The following is an 18,539-nucleotide window of genomic DNA, read 5'->3' as shown; positions in this document are numbered from 1 at the left end:
TCAGGCTCTGGAAATCTCAAGCCAAAACACTAGAGGTTTTATAAATAAGTAGAAAAACTACATCTCCTCAGCGTGCTCTGCCTGGACAAGACTGTCCTGTCTTCAGGCAACGTGTTTGGCTCTGGTTCTCAGAGCTTTTAATCCAATCTGTTAAATGATTAGACCTCCTATCCCTACTGTTGATACAGGCTGAGGATTTTCAAAATTCTCAAAAGCAAAATAAATAGAGCAGATAATAAATAGATAGAAATTAATAGACAGACAGACAGATACCCCCCCCCCCCCCCCCATTCAGGACTGAGATTATGTTGCCTTTCTCCCTCACAGGTTTCATTTTACCTAACTTTACATGTCACAAGCATGGCTGTCTACCTCTGAGCCAGGTGTCTAGACTTTTTTATAGTCAATAGAGATAAACAAGCACTTCAAGGGCACAATTCACCTAATCAATTTAGACATCTGCCTTTGGAAGAGATGAGATACGTCCTAATTGCCTGTATCTCGCCACTGACTATGAAGAAGGTGTAGGTGAGCAGTGCATATGCAAGCCACGAGGCTGTAGGTGACTCCAGCGAGGGGAATCCCAGCCTAGATGGCTTGCACAGCTAGTTGGAATACCATAGTAGGGCTCCCTTTGGCTGAGGCTGCAGGCCAAGTGTCAGGACTACCCCTGAAACTGCCCTTACTCCAGCAGAAAGTATTAGAGGCTTGCATTTCTTACTCTTCCAGTAAGATAAAAGATAAGTAAATGTGGCTGTTTGAAAAGCAATGGCTTAGAACAAAGGCAAAGCCTCCAGTGGAGGCACCCTCAAGTCTGCAGAGAAGGTAATTTGTAGTGGTGCTAATTTCTCTGCGAAGTACCAGGTCTCAAACAACACGAGTTTGGGCCCTAATGTGTCACTCCTTAGCCTGAGAACGTTAGAAAGGCACCTTCTTGCCATTGTCTCTGTCTTGTGATGGTAGCCTTTCTTTGCAATGTTCAGAGATATCTGTGTGTTTGTTAGATGGGCTTCTCCTCAAAAGCATCTTTAATTTTTTCCTAAATTTCTTGGGTTTGAGTATACATTTTCACTGGCTATCAAAATATTTCAAGATACCTGACTGTCCTTTTTGCTTTAAATTATTTTAATACTTGAAATTTGGGAGCATTGCAGCATGGTTCTTGGATTTATCTGCTAGAGGAAGAGAGGAGCTTCAGCTAAACACTTCTTAACCCTGACTTTCATTCAGACATTTTTCCTTCTTTCTTCAGATGCTTCTAGGAAATCTTTTGATTTCCCTATTTCATTTTCAAAATATCAGTTGTAAGGATCTGCTTAAGCATGGAGATTCCAACAAAGAAAGGTAAGAAAAAGCAGAATATCTAGTTGACTTGCATTGTAAGCTGAATTACTGAAATTGTTCTATAACCAAAATATTCTTTGATATGAGCTTGCTGTTTTATGCTGTAACAGAAACCATCAGGCTGCAATGTCATCATATTTGGACTTAATGTCTCTTGGACTTAACTTGCCCAGTATTCTATGTTGCAATCAGTTTTTCTTTTGGGAGGTGTTCAGTACCACTTCCACCTTGTGTTTTTGGAGGACAAACCATGTTCAACACAACAGCATGGCTGATGCTTTCTTGACTCTGCAAAGCTTTGGAGTATTGGTCTCTTATATGACCATGCATTACTTTTTGTCCTAAAAACATGATCATCTCTACAGTAATTTTTATTTCTATTACAAGACCAAGCCTAAGGTGTCTGAATTATTAAGTTTCCATTGTGCTGAACTTGTAAAATGTTACCCATGATAGAAAAAGTCCACACATTTTCAGTACATGAGGATGGGTGCAAAGGTATTGTCCTAATGGAGGGAAAAGCTTGTTGATTAATTTTTGAACAGCGTAGACCTGAGGAAGGTTCTGCATGGCTGGCCAACCAGCCAGCCTGTTCCTTCTTTCTTGCCTAACCTAGAAAGAAAAGGGAAATTCCCTTGCATGAAGTAAGGTAGTCAACTGATCCTCTGACACAAAAACAGAGGACAAACATTTACCAGTGAATTTCCACTCCAGCACTGGGAATGAGAGTTTTCTACAAAATACACAAAGGGAATCTCAATGTATTACACCAATGCAGAACTCAAATCCAGTCCTTTTTGGTATGAGCTTTATTTGTCTACATCAATGTTAAAAGTAATCATAGAAAAGAGGTGAGGTAGCTTAACAACCAGTAAACAACCCTAAAGTGTGTGGAATACAGTCATCTCATTTTATTATGTCTGGTTTGTATTACTTTCCTCAATCTCTTTGCCAAATAATCTAAATAACTACAGTCTGACAGAAACAGTAGATAACGTCATCCATGAACTGACCAAAATAACTACATAGGTTAAATCTACGTGGGAATAATTTTGAAATCAAAAGGGAAATATTTGAGATGAAAACAAATGTGTAAATGCAGGTTTTTGCAAGCTTAAAAGAATCTGTCTTTTTGCACTGGTTCACTGTTTCACACCTAAAGGTGTTTTGGAATATAGATTGACGTGCAGCATTTTTTGTTAAATTAATTTTTATTAGGGTTTGAGGTTTTTTTATTAGGGTGTTTAGTCTCTTTTGTCAAAGTACAAATTTTGTTTTCAAATGTAAGCAAAGTGCATGGAGGAATTTAGGGATCACTATCAGGAGCCGCAGCTGACTGTGACTGCAAGGTGAAACTAGAAAGAAATGCACAGGTTTTCATATTAGAAGTATAATACAAAGTTGGGAGCTGTAGCAAGCACTATCTTATTATGCAAGTCCAGAATTTCTCAGCTATTTGCATGAAGAATTAGCGTCATTCCTACTTTTAAAAACAAACCCATGTGTATTTAATCTCCTCTTCTATCAGCTCCTGTTTCCTTTGTCAAGGCGACTTGGCAAGCAAACCAGAGGCAAATAGGATTTCCACATGACCTACTTTATCTGGCGAGATATATAAATAGTCTACTCCAAAATTTTGGAGAACCATTTAAAACGCTTTGGAATGCACTTGTGGAAGAAGACAAGGCCAGTGGAGGAATCAAGGCACCTTGCATGTGCTCTGTGAGCTGGAAGGGTGGCACAAGCACCGTGACCATGTGTATGGTCGTCACAGACCAGGGCATGGCATCGCCTTGCCTTTAGGAGTGTATTTTATTCAGCATGTTGTGTTGGTCACAGGTCACAGAGCAGGTACTGTTTTGGATGGCAGTGGCTATGTGGGATTCAGGAATGGCGATATGCCCCATGGTGTGGGAGCTGTAGCTTGGATTTTGGCACTGTGGGCAGCGAGGATGGCTCCCTCCTGAGCTCCCTTCTCTATGGATATCCTCTTCTTGGCCACCAGCAGCTGCCAATTGCAGGCTGCTTGTTAAAAACAGGGAAAATCCTCTTTCTTCCAAAAAAAAAAAAAAAATCCTCTTCCCTTCTCTCTTCTTCCTCAAAGGATTGGCTTTGTACAGAAATACCAAAGACCTCCGTAGTGCAATTAATTGAGCTTAAAGGACCTTTGTCCTTCAGGTTTCCTGAGGAACAGCACAGAAATAACCAGAGGGAACAAAGGGAAGGGAAAGGGTGGTTGTGTCCTGATGTAGGGTTACAGCAATCCTGCAAGCAGTGGCTGTCCCCAAAGGGTATTTGGTACTTCCAAGCACAAATCATATTGCAGGAGAATTTAAAAATGGAGCACGTTTAATGTTGTTTAAACTTTCAGGACAAGAGCTTAGCAGGCAAACCAAGTCTAACAGTCATTCTTGACAGAGGTCTTTGTGATTTTTATCCTAATTTCAGGAAATTATAGCCTAGTCTAAGTTAGCTAAGTGCAAGAATTTTTCTACACGGAGCAACTATCTGGCATAATTATTTCACTATTCTCTTCATAGACAGTTTTACAGCTGTAAATATGCAGGTGTTAAGAGTCAGACCTAAATGTTGTGCTGTTTATGTATTTCATTAGTCTTAATTGCTCCGGTTTACCTTAATACAGGGTATCTAAATTATGAACTGTAGAGCATTGCTGGTTAGGCACAGAAATCCACAGCATTAATAATCTTGGATTTGCTAGCTGTTCACTTACTTGGGAAGAGACGGTTCCGTGCAGCCCTATCCTGAGATGATTAGTGAAGGCGCCAGCGGGACTGTGGATGGGTAACTCAAATGGTTGAGAACAGGGAAGGAAATCCATTGCCATGAGTAGGAAGGGAGCAGACCATCAGGCAACATCTTAACTAGGGATCTGGAAACCTTGCTTTGCTGCATTATGTTTTCTTCAATTCAACAATGCAATAAAGCAATTTTATATCCAGTGTTGGGGCTTGTGATTAGGCTCAACAACAAAGTATGGTCTAAAAGGCAGTTTTTATTACTTATTATTCTTCACAATGATATTAGCTCTTTTCCCCCAATGTATATTTCATCATTACATGGCAGGGATGAAACCCTCATACAACGTTTGTCTCTGGATGGCTATTTCCAAGAAAATGAATTGACAAACAAATATATGAAAACTAATGCTGGAGTCCAGGCTAATACTGGTTTCAGCATGTTTTAAAATACAAATGTAATGTTTTGAAATTTGACCTCAGGGACAATCTTGTGTCTTTGGACCAGATAACTTGTTTGGTTGGTGCCTCCATAGAGTCTGCTTGAGCCAAAACAGGCTTTCTTTGATTGGCCCTCAAGACATGGGTTAATTAATGGGATTTAAATGAACCATTGGATCACATTGCAACGCCCTAAAGCCAATGGTATTTTTAGTTAGTTTACACTGATTCTACATGTTCTTGATCTGACAATACTAAATCATCTCCAGGGTTCTAAAGGAAACTGGAAGGTTTTGTGGTCTTATCTGACACTTGGATAATCTCAAATGTTGAGATTCTTAAACAATGGCATTAGTAGTTAAAAAAAAAGAGCTGTACTGAAACTCAGCTTGAAATCTAAACCTACCAGTACAATTTGAGTTCATGTTTACCAACTGCACTCATCAAATCACTTTCTTACTCTTTTTCACTGGCCTCACTGAGGCAGCTGAAGTGATGATGTGCAGAAATGAATGCGAGGATGGTTTGGATGCCAGGATCTGTGCACTCTTAATATCGATAAAGGCCAATATTCACTGGTTTTCTTATTTCAAAATCTTTCGGCAAAATATCTTCTTCTTTGATGATCTTTCTTTTAGTGCTTAACAGTGCTTCACCTGTCGTAATTATCGCGAAAAGATTTACGTTGGAATTGCTGTGCAGATTTTAACACCTCTGGGCTTTCACCTTTATTTTTTCCTGTTATTTCTTGAAATGCCCCTATACACTACACCTTTGTAACTTTTTAATGCACTATGCCTGGATGAATGGCAGCACCGCCGGGCTCCCTGCAGCCCAGGCACACTAGGGGGACTACTTCTCTGCAGTGGAAGAGCACCGGGGCTTAAACAGCACAGCAGCGGTCCCGTTCCAGAACTCTGCGGTTTAGTAATCTGTAAAAAAAAAAAAAAAAAAAAAAAAAAAGAAGTTACTTTCACTGTAAATGAAAACGTAAAATGTATTATTATTATTATTATTCATGCAATGTTATTTGATTATATTGATTATATATTTTATTTGCTATTATTATGTATTTGGAGGTATTTTCTGGCATAGTGGAAGAAATAGAGAGCGCCCACAGCAGAGACGGTGAACGAGTTGGGTCTTACCCTTATTTTTTTTTTTCTTCCTAAGGCAGTTCCAGACTTGCTAAGGGGAGTTTACTTTGGCCGAACTGTTTTTTAATGCAGTTTTAATAGGGATTTTTAGGTTGCTGTTTGTTTGTTTGTTTGTTTGTTTGTTTGGGGTCGGTTGGTTTGTTTGTTTTCCCCATCGCTAGCGAACGATTTTGCGTCAGGTTCTCAAAGAATCATCATTTCAGCGTCGGTTTCAATACTTGTTGTTTGAATCTCCACACGCTTCCCGGCCCCGTCCCTCGGAACCGCGCAGAAGCCGCCGCCCCCCGCCCTCAGCGCCGGGAGCCCGTCCTTCGCCCCCGGCCCCTCCGCGCCGTCGCAGTCCCCGCCGGCCGCCGACTACAGCTCCCAGGATCCCTCTGGGAAGCCCGTCCCTCCCTCCCTCCCTCCCTCTCTCTCTCCCTCTCCAAGCCCTTGTTGTTTGAAAAGGCTCCGGCGGAGTTTCGGGGGGAGCCGCCGCCGCCGCGCTCGGGGCGGCGCTGGGGCGGGGGCAGGCGGGGCCGGCAGGGGAGGTGCCGCCGCTCGGCGTTGAGGGGGAAAGGGGCTTGAGGGGCGGGGGCGGGGGGACACGGCGCGGTGAATTCCAGGGTAAACCCCTCCCTCGCTGGCCGGGAGGGAGCGGACCAAGCCCCCGGCCACGGCCCCAAGCCCGAGGCGAGACCACCGCCTCGCCACTCCCCGCGCAGGGCAAGGCGAGGGAGGGAAGGCAGCAGCGCTGGTCGATCCCCTCCTCCCGGGCGCAGGGGGAGGAGGAAGCAAGGGAAGGGGAAGGAGCGAGCCCGTGGAGCCGCGGCGGCCGGCGCTGAGCTCGGCGGGGCGAGGGGAGGGAGGGGAGCGGAGCGGAGCCCCCCGCGGCCGTTCCCGGCGGGAGGGTCCCGGCGGGGCGCGGGGGCGGTGCCACCGGCGCGGGGCGGTGGCTGGATCCTGGATCCTGCCCTGGGACGCCGAAGTTGCGGCGGGGCGGCGGCCGCCCCTGTCGTCGCTCCCGATGTCCGTGTGACTCGGCGGCGGCGAGGAGGAGGAGGAGGAGGAGGAAGGGGGGACCCTCCCGCCTCAGCCCCTCTCGCCGCTCCGCTCCGGCGGGTTGTTGTCCGAGAGAGACAGGCACACACACACCCCGCGCCCCGTCCCGCCCCTCGCCCCGCAGCCCCGGGAGGCCGGGGCGGGCGCGGTGCTGCCGCCGCCGCGGATCGGAGCTCCCTCGGCCCGGGCGCCGGTGCCGTCGCCGCTGCCTGAGGAGAAGGAGGAGAAGGAAAAGGAGGGAGCGCCCCGGCGGGCAGCGGCGCAGCCATGAGCGGCGGGGAGGTGGTCTGCTCGGGCTGGCTCCGAAAGTCCCCGCCGGAGAAGAAGTTGAAACGCTACGTGAGTGCCCTCTCCCACTCGCGGGCCGCGCTCCCCCTCCTTCTCTCCCTCCTTTCCCCGCTTGTCTCCCGGGGGACTCCGCGCTCGCCTCCCGCTCCCGCCCGGCCCGGCCCGGCCTCCCCGCGCGGTCCCTGCCGGCCGGGCCCGGGCCAGCCGCCCTCCCTCCCGGCCGCCTCCCTGTTCCAGCCGGGACTTCTGCCCGGCACGTCCCGTCCGGCTTCCCCAACCTTTATTTTCCCTTTTTTTTTTTTTTTTTTTATTTCTCTACTTTCCTTTTTTTTCCTCCCCCTTCTTTTTTTTTTCCCCCTTATAAAAGGGGCGCTGAGCGGTCAGATGTTTCCAGCCCAGCTTTTTATCGCCTTTCCGAGGGAGTCGGGAGCAGGGAGGGGGGCGGAGTTTTCCCCCTCTTCCCTGTGGATCCGGGGCTCGGTCTATATGTATTTTTAAACGTAAACACTTGCCGTGCCGGTGGTGGTGCCCGATCACAGGGAGGGCGAGGGGCGCCCCGGCACTCGGGAGCCGCTCCCGGCGGGATCGCAGCCGGGGCTGTCGGCCCGGAGACGGCGGGAGCCGAGGATGCCCCGGGAGCGCTCCCGCTGGGGCCGGGGGGAAGCTCTGCCCTTGCTCTCCGCACCGGGAAGAAGGCGGAGGGAGTTTTAAGAGAAATGCCTGTCTCTTTTCCCGAAGTTGTTCCCGCTGTTGCTCGGCGGTGGCTGCGCTCGCAGGGGCTGCAGCGGAGCGGACACCGCGCTCCTGGCAGGAAAATGGAGCGCGTTTGCTGAGCGGGCAGATTCCGTGACAGGGCACATCGGAGCTGCGGGGCCGCCGGGGAGGCTGTCAGGTCACGTAGGAGGGATGGGTGATGCCAGGAGTCATCGCTGCTGGCTGAGCCCTTTCCCATTGGCACCCGGCTCGCTTCGCGGCATCTGTGTAATTGGGACAAAATGTTGGGCCTTCTTTTTTTTTTTTCCCTTTTCTTTTTTCTTTTTCCAGTGTTGGTTGTATTTTTTTTTCCCCTTTTAAGCAGCTAAACTTTCAGATTTGTTTGAGAATCTGTGAATTACGGGTTTTAATGTGACCATGTTGTTTTCATCTGTTAGCGATTAGCAACCACTTCTCGATGAACTGTTGCTCTTATGGACGTGTGTTTTTTTTAAATGCCAGGAAAATGGTGAAATGAGACTCTGTTTAGATTAAAAAATAATATTTGGGATAGCCTGCTTTTTGGTTCCCAATGGAAAGAGTCCTGTTTGTGTGAAGGACACAGGATCAGACTTGCAAAGAGAACATCCTGACGGGACATAGCAGGGTTCTGCTTCCCTGCTGAATTGGACATGGACTGTATTTTTGGCCAACTCTCCATGTCTAATTGTGTATTCACAGGATGCCTCTTTACCAGCCTGTAGGAATTAGGCATTAATGTTTTTTAAAAGTTTGAAAAAATTTCCCACTCAGACTCTAAATCCTGTACAGTTGTGCTGTCTGTTAACAAACAGAGTTGTAAGCAAGAGTTTGCCCTCCTAAATCAATCCCATAAATCAATCCCTAAATATGCCAGCTTTCTTTCCATGTAGCTGTCCCTTCAGTGTATTTATAACTGTGCTTCCATACTGGAATCACACAGCACCTTTGAGGGGATAACCCTCACTACAGCACTGGTCAAGTGTTTCCCTGTCCGAAAGAGGTAAATCCTTAATTTTCACTTGAAAAGGGGGACCTGCTTTTTGAGGAGGCAGAGTGATAGTATAGAAAGCTTATATGAACATGACTTGGTTTATCATCTTCATGCATTGTAGGCCATAAGGTCCTGAGTTTAAATCTTGCACGTTGTTTTGGACTGTTTTGTGCGTGTATAAAAGAAAGGTGCTGTTTAGAGGAGGACTTCAAGTGACATTCCTCCTGCTCATCCGTAGTGCCAGGTCGGCTGTAGGCTGGAGGTTCACGCTCACTTCAAAGACCTAAAAGTGACCTTGACATTCTGGTCGCCGTCTTTGAACAAACAAAAAGTTGACGTCCTTAAGACGATGAACTTTAGCTGAGTGCACTGACTGAAGGGTTGGCCTGTGCTCTCTGTAATTCTACGCTTAAGCGAAGGCGCAGGAGAGAGAGAGAGAGAGCTGTGTTTTTTTTTAAAGCCATATTTTATAGTGGTGATATTTCAAGGGGCTGCACCAGATGAAAAGATGGGAAAGTGATTTCGATAGGAAATGGCTTTTCTGCAATGCATACTTTTCACATGTATATATGGAAAATTGTAGCTTCACGCTCTATTAGTTTTTGCATGCAAGTGTTGGGGCAGACCCAGGTTACCATCTGGAAAGGGAGATAAAAAGTCTGAAATCGCAGTTAAATGTGGTTTCAGTTCTTAGGAAGGGCGTAAAGGAGCACTTTGAAGCTAGTACATAGGCATGTGTTTCGCAGGGACTTCAGTTTTTAGTTTGAAACAGTGGGACATGGTATTAAAGCTGGCTTACACTCATTTTGAGGCTAAAAAAAGAAAAAATCTCCAACCAATCCTGTCGTGCAGGTGGAAAAGTCAGATTTCCTTTAATGTATGCCTTAATGTCAATGTCTGTTTCCCTCCTTAAAGGGAGTTCTATTCTCATGCCTCATTCATGTGTTTTTGGTATGAATTAACGTTCTGATAGCCATTGGCACCTGCTGTTGGTTCCCCGGAGCTGGTATTCAGAACAGTTTGATGGAATAGAGTGGCTGCTTCCAGCAGCAGATCTCTGAGGAAAGTACAGGTAACTTTTGGTGCCAGCTGGGGGTCCAAGATGGGGATGTGGATTTAGTGGAGGAGAAGGGGAAGGGAGCTGGGACTAAATCCTGCACAGGTCTCCACAGCCTATGCTGCGGTTGCACGAGTACCTGAAAGAACTTGTTTGTGCAGAGGGATGGAGGAGTGCTAGATTTCACAGCTTCTGCTACCCTCTTATATGTTTTCCTTTCTTCCCTTGTTCTGTTGCCTTCAACTTTGCAAACATTTACGTGCTTTACCTGCTGTACTTTTTCTGCTCTGGTCCCCTTATTTTTAAGGATGTAGTTGGAAAGCCTCTTTCTCCCCATCTGTCCTTTATGAAGTGATAGTAAGCCTTGGCTTCGTGGTTTTCTGCTACGTTACAGTTCTGCTGTGCACGTGCCAGTTAAAATAGCTGATTCTTTGTGGTAGCAGCATAGAGGGTTTTTTACTGCCATTATGCTATGAAACCACCAGATATTTAAACACAGCTGTCCTTGGTAAAGCAAGGGAGAAGAGCTGGCGTGAATGGGAATAAGTCTTAAATTCTCTCCTAGAACTACTACATTTTTGTCTGGGGTAGACTAGGGCTCAGTATGACAACTTGGATGTGCTTAGAATCAGGGTCTTAGCATTGATGGTTGATTTATGAAAACAGTTTGTAGAAAGTCTAATGAGGTAATATAATAATTCCCAGTGTTCTGAGGGGATGTCATTAATGCACATAAATATCTCGAAGGCAAGTGCCAAGGGGATGGTGCCAGACTCTTTTCAGGGCAAGGAGCAATGGTCATAAACTAAAACACAAGAAGTTTCACCTCAACATGAGGAAGAACTTATTAACCTTGAGGGTGGTAGAGCACTGGAACAGGCTGCCCAGAGAGGTTATGGAGTCTCCCTCTCTGGAGACGTTCCAAACCCACCTGGACGTGTTCCTGCATCACCTGCTCCAGGTGACCCTGCCTTGGCAGGGGGGTTGGACTAGACTATCTCCCTTCCAACTCTAACAGTTCTGTGATTCTAATGTGTCCTACTTAGAGTGAAATAAATTTTATTTGATAAAAGGTAAAACTCCATCAAAAATATCCTGCATAGACTAAACACTTTTTGGGGTAAGTTGGTTCAGATTTTTCTGTATCTAGAAGACTTCCCTGCACTTCTGAGAGTTCTTAAGATGTTTTTGAAAGTAAATTAGGAATCAATTTTGATGTAATTGTTACTAAAAATCCTGTGGTTATTTGACTATTCCTATTGATTGTGCATTTAATTATTTAAAAGCAAAGAGTGTAAAAATGAGAAATAGGCCTGAGCTCCCCAGGACATAAAGGGCACTGATGTAATTCAGACAAGGCTCAAATAGTATCTTCTGACTTTCTAATCTTTTCAGTCATAGACAGAGACTTGAAAAGTGCCAGACTATTAAGCTTAGTTATTGATGTTTGAAATAGAGGCTCAGACAGTATGGGTACAGAAGTGGAATATTTTGCTGTGGTTTATTTGGCAGTTGCTCTTTGGCACTAATCACATAGGTGCCTCTTCTGTCTTGAGTAATACTTAAATGTGCTAAGATATGTAATGGTGTTAAGAAATGTTTTATTCAGCAGAATAGTTGTAATTTGGTAAAAGTTGCAGTGCCTGACAAAGGCCCTTTTTCTGGAAGACACCTGTTTGTGTTAAAGCTTTTTTTTTGTGATCTTTCATCAGCATAGTGAGCAAATTTAACAATCCGGTTGGTTTACAGGAGAAAGAAACAAGATGAGCTAGTTTGACATCATTCAGTGCTGTCCCTGTGGAGCTGGGTCAAGTTAAGTTAACTCAAGACAGATGTGTAATCAAGTACCATTATGTGACATCTTAATGTTCTGAACGTGATTGTGCTTGTGCTACTCCAGGAGTTGCTGAAGACCTTGCAGGAATTGGTGTTTGTGCAGAAAACTTTCCTTCTGGAAGGAAGTCTGCCCTTCCCCTTCTGCTGTGCACTAGTCAGAAAACAGCAGTTTGACTTTTGATCTTTTCAAACATGGGTTAGTAAACCGAAAACCATGAAGTTCAAAGCATGACTAAACACAATGTTTTTGTTGATTATAGAAGGAAGTTGCATTGTTTCGTGTGCCAACTGAAGATGCTGAAGCAATCTCTGGTATGTAGGGGGTTATACCTACCCCCTAAACTTGCTGTTTGGGTGTCTCACATGAGGAGTGTGGAACTCACTGTACAAGTATTTGTGATCTTTGAGAGCGCATCAGCAGCTGGTGTTGACTTAGCTGCCAGAGCTACAACACTGTTAGTGCTTGACCTGTGCTCTGAATCAGCTCCCTGGGAATGGTTTCAGCAGGTAAGAGCAGGCAACAGTGTATAAAACAGATAAGAAGCCTAATATACATGTAGCACAATTACCTTCCACTAGTTATTTTAAATTTTTATGTAGTATACCACACTGATGGATACTGTTAATTTAAATGTTTCTCAGCTTGTGTGGTCAAACAGTACCTGGACTGGTTGGATGCTTTCTCTCCTTGGTGTAGATAGGAAAGTCGGAGGTGTAAGTAACAGAAATTGTCCTTTTCCTCTTGAAGTGCAGGTGAACTACTGGACATATGAAATAAGGCAGATATTCTAAATATGGTAAATGATGTGAAAAATTTTTCTTAGCAACTGCTAAATAATAACCCTTAATTTGGGACCACGATAGCTGAGAAATGAGGAAATAGTCAACTTCTGACTCTTTGTGATGTTGGAGATGGTTTGCAATTGGATGTATAGCAGCTTATGGATATCCTTTCACTATGCTGCTGTATTTTGATAGGTGTGCTAATAAGATTTGGTGCAGCTAATCACAGGGGATTACAGTTCAATGAGGAACTAACAGGGAGCAGCGAGAGGAAGTGGAAAAACAAATTGATGTCTTCCATTTTCTTGGTGCTGCATAGTGGCTGCTCCTGCACGAATGCACAAAGTCTTGCAGCATTGAATAATTCAGTATAAGCAACACATGTACTAAGCAGAGGAAATAATGAAATACCATGAATTTGACTTCCAATTATACGCAGATGAGCTTGTTTTGCACGCCTCTTAGTCAATCATAGGCCCCAAGCAGATGTGTGAAAAGTGAATTGGATGTATTGAAAAATGAATGTTTTATTGGACAGTTTAGCTTAAAAAAGTGTAGGCCTTGACTGCCAAAATGAGCACCAATTCTGGAAGCCTTTGGTTGACCAGGTCACTCTTTCAGCTGAGAGGTAATCCTTCCATTTTCATTGATCTTTTTTGATATTCAACAGTCCTTTATTTAGAGAGAGGAAAATGACAAACAGAACTCTTTCAAGTGTCCTCTTTTCTCTTTAAATTTTAAAACTTTTGGAATGATGGTTTGATCATTTGTGAGGCATGGGGGGTTTTTTTGTGTTTTTTGATATAACTTCTGGATCAGATAATCGGAATTAAATGTATCTTCTCTAGACATTTAGAAAACATTTATTTCCCATTAAATTTGGTTTATGGCTCTGACAGAAAGCTTGGCAAAAAAATGAAGGAATACCAGTGATTCCAAATGTAGTAATTTTAAGGGAAAGAATAAATTTATGTATTGTAGATGGCTCAGGCTTGGCTGTCTTATACTTCTTCAGTCTTGCTGTCACCTTTTTCTAGTCTAAAAATAGATGTCACCAAAATATATTGGGTGAAATATTTTCTTAAGCAGGGGAGTACAACTGATGAGGTGCAAGTTTTGTTTTGATGCAGAGCAAATAAATGTGAAGCAAAGATACACCTCCTTTTTTTTTTCATCCCCGCTTCTGTAGTGTTGCTGTGACAGACTTCTTGAGACCTTTTCAAAATGACCTTGAAATTTTCTGTGCTTCAGTGACTAATCATTTTATTGCCAATAGAAGCAATTTCACCTGTTGCAATTTCATGGCAGTATTTCGTTAGGAGGGACAGACCTTATGTCATGCAAATGACTTGAGCAAGGCAGGCTGAAAGATCAGACAGAAAGGGATAATCTTGTCAAGGCAGGTATGTGTTGTGTACGGGGAATATTGTAGGCCAGTGTCATTTGCTGCTGTTTCAGGGACTCTAATGGGAATTCAGCTCCTCGTATGTATGAACAACTAGTTCTAAGGCAGTACTGTAGGGTTTTTTTGGTTTGGTGTTGGGGTTTTTTTGGGGGGGGGAGGTGGGGAGGGAGGATTCTGACGTCTCCCAACTGCAGTAAAGTATTGTTTATTCTCAACTCTCCCTTTATCAGTTTTGATTAGGCTATTGCAGTGGTTCTTTTATGAATTCTGTGGCTTGTTTGCCTTAGAAAAAGTATTCATAGTTACAAAAATAATGTTAGCTTTGTAAATATTGTTCACTGAAATATGCTTGTTGTATTTCTTTTTTCTTTAAAAAGCACCCCTGGCTTCCAATAAAAGGTTTCATAGTATGTTTTTTGTACTTGTATTTGCTTCCAGCTGTTGACGAAGGTTTTGTTTCTTCTGATGAATTTTTGAAGCTCTTTGAAACATGCCATGCTGCTTTTAGTTGTAAAAAGCAATCTTATGTTATGTAGTATCTGCCTGTCTCTTTGGCAGAATACAGCAGGGAAATGTTTATAAGGTAACTTTCTGTGAGATGAAAGAGACTGAATTAACTGTTGAACTCTCTAACCTGCTTTTTCTTTGTATGTTTTTGTTTTTCTAACTGAGGAGAAGGAATATATTTAATTGCATTTTATGCCCCAGAATTACAACTTTAGGATTTAACTCCCTGAGGTTATGGTGACACATTTTTCTTCCCCTTTTTTTTTCTGGTAAATAGCAGTTGTTTGGGGTAAATGACAGCATGAGAGTTGTCTCTCTTGGAGCTGGTAGCATAATAATCTGTAATTAAAAATGTCAGGCAGTTATGTCCATATGGCTTGTGTATCATTATAAATAATATCTGTACATAATGCAAATAATTCTGTTTAAAAACATACCATGAAAAAGAGGCAATACTTTGGCTAGGAAGCTGTGCCAAGTTACAATACCAGCTTGTCAGTTCTGGATAGCTGAGCTTAGGTCCCACGTCAAGAAGTGAATTAAATGAAAAGCTTGTGCTCGTTTGTATTTTGTACAGCAGTTTACTGGCAGAGTGGTTTAAAAACAACTATGGTTTTTTCAGGAGATGTGCTTGTTCTTTTCTCTGAGAATTTCTAGGAAGCCAGGAGAAAGCTTTGCCTTCTCTGCAATTTATAAAAGGAGGTAATTTTTGTCTTCTGCCGCACGCTGGCTAACCAGGATGAGGAATCTTGATGTGGGGTGATGTGCAGGCGAGGCTGGGGATGGCAGCTGGGGATTGGGATAAAACTTTGCCCAGCAGGAGAAAAGCAAACTTGTCCCTTTGCCTGTTTCCCACACAGGAGTTTTCCAGCCAGCTCGCTTGTCACATGTGGGTTGTTCTGCTGCTTTATAAGTGAAAACAACGCCAGATAAACCCTTCGTGGCAGTGGAGATAGTGGCTGTCACAAAGTAAATCTGGTTCCCCACCCGCTTCCCAGCACAGCCAGCCTTGGGGCAGGGTGATGGCAGATCTGCTGCCTGCCTTGCTCCGGGTGAGCCTGTCTCCACCCCGGGAGGAATGTGATGGGTTTCAGTGGTGCAGGCCAGCGTGCTCCTCCTGCTCCTCTCTCTGAGGCCACAGCTACTGGCAGGCTCTTCAGTATTTCTGCCTCAAAGGGAAAAGGGGGGAAAAAAGAAAATCAATGCAAAATTAGATTTTGGGTTATTTTTCTATGTTGTCTGGGGCTTGGGATTTAAAAACAAAATAAACCCTCTGTAGGTGTTTATTGCTGACAGTAGGAGTTCACAGGATTAGATTTGGGGTATGGAGTAAGAATACAGGAAGCTATTCAAACACAGTTAATACCCTTGCCTTCAAATAGACCTTTGATGCAATCAACACATAAGAATTACAGTCCATTTGGGAGAGTTATTAAAAGGGTAAATAAACACATGATATCAGATGAAAAATGGATTTTAGGTTTCAAAATGGAATAACACCCATTTATAAAAAAATAAAGTAAAAAGAAGCAATTCCAAAAATTACGTGTCAGTTTGTCATTTTCCCTTTGTATGAAGAATAACTGCACTGAGTCACGTAATGTGCTAGACAAATGTTCCCATTCACACTTAATGCATGTTTCTGTTACAGTTTTCTGACGTTTGTGTTTCCATGTAGATTGTTAAGCAGGATCAGATGTAGTAGGGAAGCTGTGCCTGGTTTTGAGATGGTGCGGGGATGATGGCTGCTTTGAAAGGACTGCTTTTGGAAACCAGTCAGTGTAGAGCATGTGAACAGTCCCTTATCTCAATGAACTCCAAAGTCCCTATACAGAATCTAGCAAACATTTATGATTTTTTAAAAAAAAGGAATATGAATATCTGTGATCCTTAAAAATATGGTAAAATACTGGCAGCAAGTCTGCCCCTTTTAACACTGAAAAGCAAGGAGCGTATTAGGAAAGAGATGGTGGGGATAATTTATTTGGTGCTCCTAATGATTATTACAGGGATTAGTCTGTGAAACAACCAAGAAAGAGGATGTCAAAGTTATGTATGGATTTGATCTGAATTCACAATTTGTCCTTGCATGGTTTAATTAAAAAAAGAAAAGAAAAGAAAAAGAGACAGGGAGAAAGTGTGTGTGGGGGAGAGTTTGCAGTGCAATTTGAAACACAAGAGACTTGTGTTTCCCAGGACAGATGAGGCAGTGGAACGCTCTGCCATGTGGTATCCACATTGGGAATGCAGGAGATTCCGGGGAAGCTTGGAGAGAATCTCCCAGCTGTAAACATGAGTGCTTGGAGGTCTGGGGTGTGATAAGAGGAGACTTCTAAAGTGTCGAGTTGTAACCAGTTCCTGTGGTTCACTTATGTGATCCAGTCTTTTCCTCATTCTGCCGACGTGAAGGAAGTGTCAGAGGTAGGCTATGGGTGTGATGCCATCTGGCAATTCTGCTTTCCTAGAAAGTAGTGATCTGTATGAACTTAATTTGATGTTTAAGCCACAAACTGACAGAAACATACCCCTTTTGAATCTGTCCCTTGTTGTGTGATTCCATGATTTCTTGTGGTGCTTTTCCTTAAAGAAATGTTTCTTCTTTCAATAATGGGTTATGCTGGGTGATGTTCTCATGGTGGCATTAGATAAACTCGTTGTTTACAAAATCCTTTCCTGTTACTAAGGGAGATAACTTCGATAAGTGCAAAATATCAGTAACTGTATCTTCCTGAATCTTGCATGTCCTAATGCATCTCCATTCACTGTTTGTGTGCTGTTACTGCTGAAATTATTTGCATCATGCTATGTGAGTAAGTTTTGCAGTCTAATGAGTTGTTACTCAGTGTGAAATAATGCTCTTAAAGCTCAAAGCTGAGGTCATGTCACGCTCTTAGTTATGACCTATCTAATACAGTTGTCTGTGTGCACAAATGAAGTAAAATTGCATAAGCTTGTCAGCACTGTGAGAAAGAACTTAAGTTACTCTTCACTACTGAAGGCCTGTTGGCAGAGAAAACACACTTACATGCACTCAGGAGTCTTTACTAAGATAAAACCTGTTTTTGATTTTTGTGAAGTTTTGGAGAGGGGAAGAGAGAAATGGGGCAGGGGGGAAATCTAAAGTGAAGAGTAGCATTCAAATGACTCATTAGTGTAAATTGGGAAACATAACCCTGGTTTCGTCCCAGGGTAATTTTGTCCCAGGACAAGTAACTACAGAGTTTTCTGCTGTGGTGTGTGCTTCAGTGCTAAATTAATTCACAGTCCTTTGCATTTTTCCTTGATTTGATGGCTCTGTTTTTCTGTGAATCTCTGCAACTCTGTGGAAAAAAAAAAAAGAGGGAGCAGGAATTTATTGTCTGTTTTATAAAGAGAGTGTCAGGAAGGTCTTTACTGATTGTGTGAGGGAGGCACCACCATCATTACATAAATTAGATTGTGTTCTTTGGTAGGCTTTTCTTACAGCACAGCCATAACTTACTGTGATTCAAATCTGCTGGTTTGCTGTTTTTAGCCTTGGAAATGGGCATGTTGATTATGCACAACTATTACTGCAGTTTAAGAAACTAAACTTTTAGTGGGATCTGCCAAACTGTGGATGGGAGGTGCAGAGTGGTAAGCAGCACTGCTGAGATGCTCGATTGCTTCCAACAGCTGCTGGGAAGGCAGTGCTATTCCCATGGGAGTGCTTCTCCTGCTTTCTGCTTACGGGAAGAGGTTTTCCTATCAGTCTCTGCAACCAGCATCCGACAGAGCTGAAGTATGTTCCTGCCTCCCTTAGCTGGCTGGAAAATGAGCCTTCTTTTTGTCAATCCTTTGCTTCTGGGAGCTGTTGTTTAAAGGGATGGAATGCTCTTCTCTGAAATCTCGCTCTGCTTAAACAAAATAGGGAATAAGGCAGACTGTGATCTGTCCTTTCCAACCTGGAGACTGAGCTGGACAGATGTTTCTTACTCAGTGCTAAGGAGGAAAGTCCCTGGCTAGGGGCTCTAGAATGAGGGTTAAAAGGTGAAGAAATCCTACAGGGGCCTCCTGCTGCAATGAATGGCTTCAGCCCTGCACAAGTGAGAGAGAAGATCCAAAACTTGTCTCTTTGTCCTTTCCTTCTCCTTCTTCCTCTCATTGCAACTCTTTTGTGTTTATTTTCCTACTTTTAAATTGCATAATTTAGTCCTTCCTGTCACTTCCTAATGTC

The 18,539-nt window shown here is 43.6% G+C and overlaps 1 protein-coding gene across 7 annotated transcripts in view; it reads left to right on the top strand.

Moving 5' to 3' along the window:
* The first annotated feature begins 6,287 nt into the window (after nucleotides 1-6,287).
* GAB1 (GRB2 associated binding protein 1) overlaps nucleotides 6,288-18,539 on the top strand; it is a 101,426-nt gene continuing 89,174 nt past the window's right edge. For 2 of the 7 annotated variants that reach the window (XM_064651556.1, XM_064651551.1), the window contains exon 1: nucleotides 6,296-7,081. In XM_064651556.1, the coding sequence (XP_064507626.1) occupies nucleotides 7,010-7,081 (72 nt within the window). In that variant the 5' untranslated portion in view covers nucleotides 6,296-7,009. Of the gene's footprint in view, nucleotides 7,082-18,539 lie in introns of all 7 variants that reach the window. The other 5 variants (XM_064651554.1, XM_064651555.1, XM_064651558.1 and 2 more) reach the window with 4 other exon arrangements.

Source organism: Pseudopipra pipra, chromosome 4 (genome assembly GCF_036250125.1).
Source record: "Pseudopipra pipra isolate bDixPip1 chromosome 4, bDixPip1.hap1, whole genome shotgun sequence".
Classification (NCBI taxonomy): Eukaryota; Metazoa; Chordata; class Aves; order Passeriformes; family Pipridae; genus Pseudopipra; species Pseudopipra pipra.
Note: the sequence above shows the minus strand (reverse complement) of the source record. Positions and strands in the feature narration are given on the sequence as shown.